The sequence below is a fragment of the Nestor notabilis genome, unplaced genomic scaffold, assembly GCF_000696875.1.
Source record: "Nestor notabilis isolate BGI_N333 unplaced genomic scaffold, ASM69687v1 scaffold25331, whole genome shotgun sequence".
NCBI lineage: Eukaryota > Metazoa > Chordata > Aves > Psittaciformes > Psittacidae > Nestor > Nestor notabilis.
The window spans coordinates 821-3764 of NW_009913770.1; the positions used below are offsets into that span (position 1 = coordinate 821).

The window sequence follows — 2944 nt, forward strand, 5'->3', positions numbered from 1 at the left end:
AGAGGAAGGGGGTTCTTTGAGGTGCCCTCAGTATTTATCCATGCACACAGAGGGGCTGAAGCCAGGGCTTTGGCCACCTTCCAGCTGCTGCCCTTGATCCAGGGACAAACATGTACTTTCACCTTCTGTCAACCAAACGTTTTGCAAGACAGAAGCAGCAGCACGATGCCGGGAGGACAGCGGTGCCAGCAGCCCCCGAAACCCCTGCAGCCCCACGCTAAAGGAAGCAATTGCCAGGGTGGGAGGTGGAGGAGGGGGCAGATAGCTGCCACTGTCCCCACTGCAGCCCTGAGGAGGGCAGAACTGCTGTGGGTGAGCAGGAGGAGACTGTGCAGGTTTGGACCCTGCACTGCATCTTCATCCACCTAATGACCAAAGGGAAGAACAAGCACTCAAGTTTCAAGTGCAGATGGTGACACTCCAACAGTTACTCTATGAATTGCTGCTTTGAGCCACGTGCTGACAAGTACAGGTTCCCTAAATCACAGAATAGTTTGGGTTAAAGGGACCTTAAAGCTCACCCAGTCCCAACCCCCTGCCACAGGCAGGGACACCTTCCACTAGAGCAGGTTGCTCCAAGTCCCTGTGTCCAACCTGGCCTTGAACACTGCCAGGGATGGGGCAGACACAGCTTCTCTGGGCAACCTGTGCCAGCGCCTCAGCACCCTCACAGGGAAGAACTTCTGCCTAAGAGCTCATCTCAATCTCCCCTCTGGCAGGTTAAAGCCATTCCCCCTTGGCCTGTCCCTACAGGCCCTTGTCCAAAGCCCCTCTCCAGGTTTCCTGTAGCCCCTTCAGGCACTGGGAGCTGCTCTAAGGTGTCCCCTTAAGGAGCCATCTCTTCTCCAGGCTGAACCAGCCCAGCTCTCTGAGAGTTTCAGCTGCAGGGAGCTCAGTGTCATTCACCTGGGGGAGGTCAGAGCTCTGCAGCCCAGTGGCAGATCACCCACCTTCACGCTGGTCTCCAAAGGTCCATGACCTGTGCAGACAGTGGTTGGCAGTTGCCAGGACTGTACCTGGTGAGGCAGGGCTGGACTCCAACTCAAGCTGCTCATTGCAGGGCTTGAAGCCCAAACATTAAACTGGTCCCAGTCCAGAGAGCCTGGATGCAAGGCTCTATCTGTACACAGGTTATCCAAAGAGCAGACACATCTCCAACAGCAAACATGCACACAGCAGATGTTTTCCACAAAAGTGGAGCCATGGAACAAGTGCTCCTACGCTCCAACCACATACACCTCCCCACTGTCCATGTGCAGCATCTCACCCACATCCACACACGTTTATAGTGGAACACCTCCTCCAGGCTTCTCCCTTCACAGTGACTGATGCTGTCCACACTATGCAGCTGGTACTGCACCTGCCCTTGTAACTGCAGAGAATTAAGACTGCAGAGAATTAAGACTGATTTAAAGCTCTGTCCTATCTACCCCTGTCTAGTGGATTCAGGGGGAAATAAATCCTTAAAAGCTGCATGGTCAGAGATTCACAAGCCCCAAAAACTCTGTTTGTCACTGGGAACTGGGATTTTAACCTTATACTCGATGCCATTCTCAGGTCATTCTGGCCAGCATCTGGCCTTTGGCTCAGGTCTCTTGTGATGAAACACCATCAATGTTAGGAGACTTCTGCCAGCAGGCAGCTCTTGGATCAATATGGACAACGGTCTGCTGGAGGGAACCAACATATCACAACAGAAAACACCAGGGAACACAGGCAGGAAACAGTGAGGGGAGAGCAGAGAAAAGCCAACGTTGATCTGCAGCAGTCTGGGAGCTTCGTGGGAGCCTGGACAGGGCTCTTCTGCACCCAGGGCATGGAATGGGTGATACTGGTCCTCTTGCCTGGTCATGCAGTGCAAAACACACCTTCTTCTAGTAGAATGGCTCGGTGACAGGCCTATAAGGGAACTAAAGCAAGTTACAAGTCCTTTAAAACAACAAAGTAAGCACTTTATTTCCATTAAGCATGTTGTTTTAGTATCACAATGGAATGATGAGAAAACGTTTAAAAAAACCCAAAAAAAGTCTCTAATCCCCCCAAACAGTGGGAGGTTTTCAAGGCAATTTAAAAACCAAGGAGTGACAGAAGTGCCAAAACAGTCCCAACATCAGGAGACTCCTCCTCTGAGAGCTGGGCAGGGGCAGGAAGGTGGAATGACACGAAGGTACGAATGTCTGAAGTAGTCTTTGGCGCTTCTGCCTCACGTTTGATACGTACATGATCTCTCAAGACAACTCCACAGAAATCTCCGGACGCAACAAAGTGCTACGTTAGTAGAACAAAACCCCAGCGAGGATGTTCCTCCAGCTGAGGTGCCCGGCGGTTGGGCGTTAAGACACATCCTGCAGACAGTGCTGACTCCAGCTGGGGGCCCTTTGGGTTGGGAGAGGAGGAAAAAAGAAAGGAAGCGTGGTGCGTGAATCCCAGAAGATATGCCCATGTGCAAGACACGGTGTCCTGCAGGACTGACAAAACCAGGGAGGAGAGAAGGTGGTGGCAAAACGAAACATGGATCTGTTCCCTACAGTGATCAAAACACGAGTCCAGTGCAGTAACTATAGTTTCACAGTTCCAGGGGGCAAACTGTCGTTGCAGAGTCTGTAGTAACGCAGGTCATTCACCAGTCTGTGCACATTCTGGGTAAACGATGGCAGATCCTGGAAAAGATCAAACAACCCATTGGACTGCAAACAGAAAAGCACCTACAAGCGCTGTCTTGCAGTGGGAAACACAAAGGAACATTCAGACCCCTTCTGCTGGAGCCTGAGCCCAGGAAACCTGATGTTCTGTGGACCATGACCAGGGAGTGGACACAGCTCCATCTCCCATGGAAGAAGCAGCACTTGACAGACAAGCAAGCTTCAGCAGATGGAAGCCACAACCTGTTGCACTCCACTCGCTTCCATAGGGAGCTCATAGACAACCCCCCCCCCCCCAATCT

General features: G+C 51.9%; 1 protein-coding gene across 1 annotated transcript in view; it reads right to left on the bottom strand.

Annotated features, from left to right (window-relative positions):
• Positions 1-2309: 2309 nt before the first annotated feature.
• XPO6 (exportin 6) overlaps positions 2310-2944 on the bottom strand; it is a 37591-nt gene continuing 36956 nt past the window's right edge. The window contains exon 23 of the mRNA XM_010023353.1: positions 2310-2660. Coding sequence (XP_010021655.1) covers positions 2559-2660 — 102 coding nt within the window. The 3' untranslated portion in view covers positions 2310-2558. The remainder of the gene's footprint in view (positions 2661-2944) is intronic.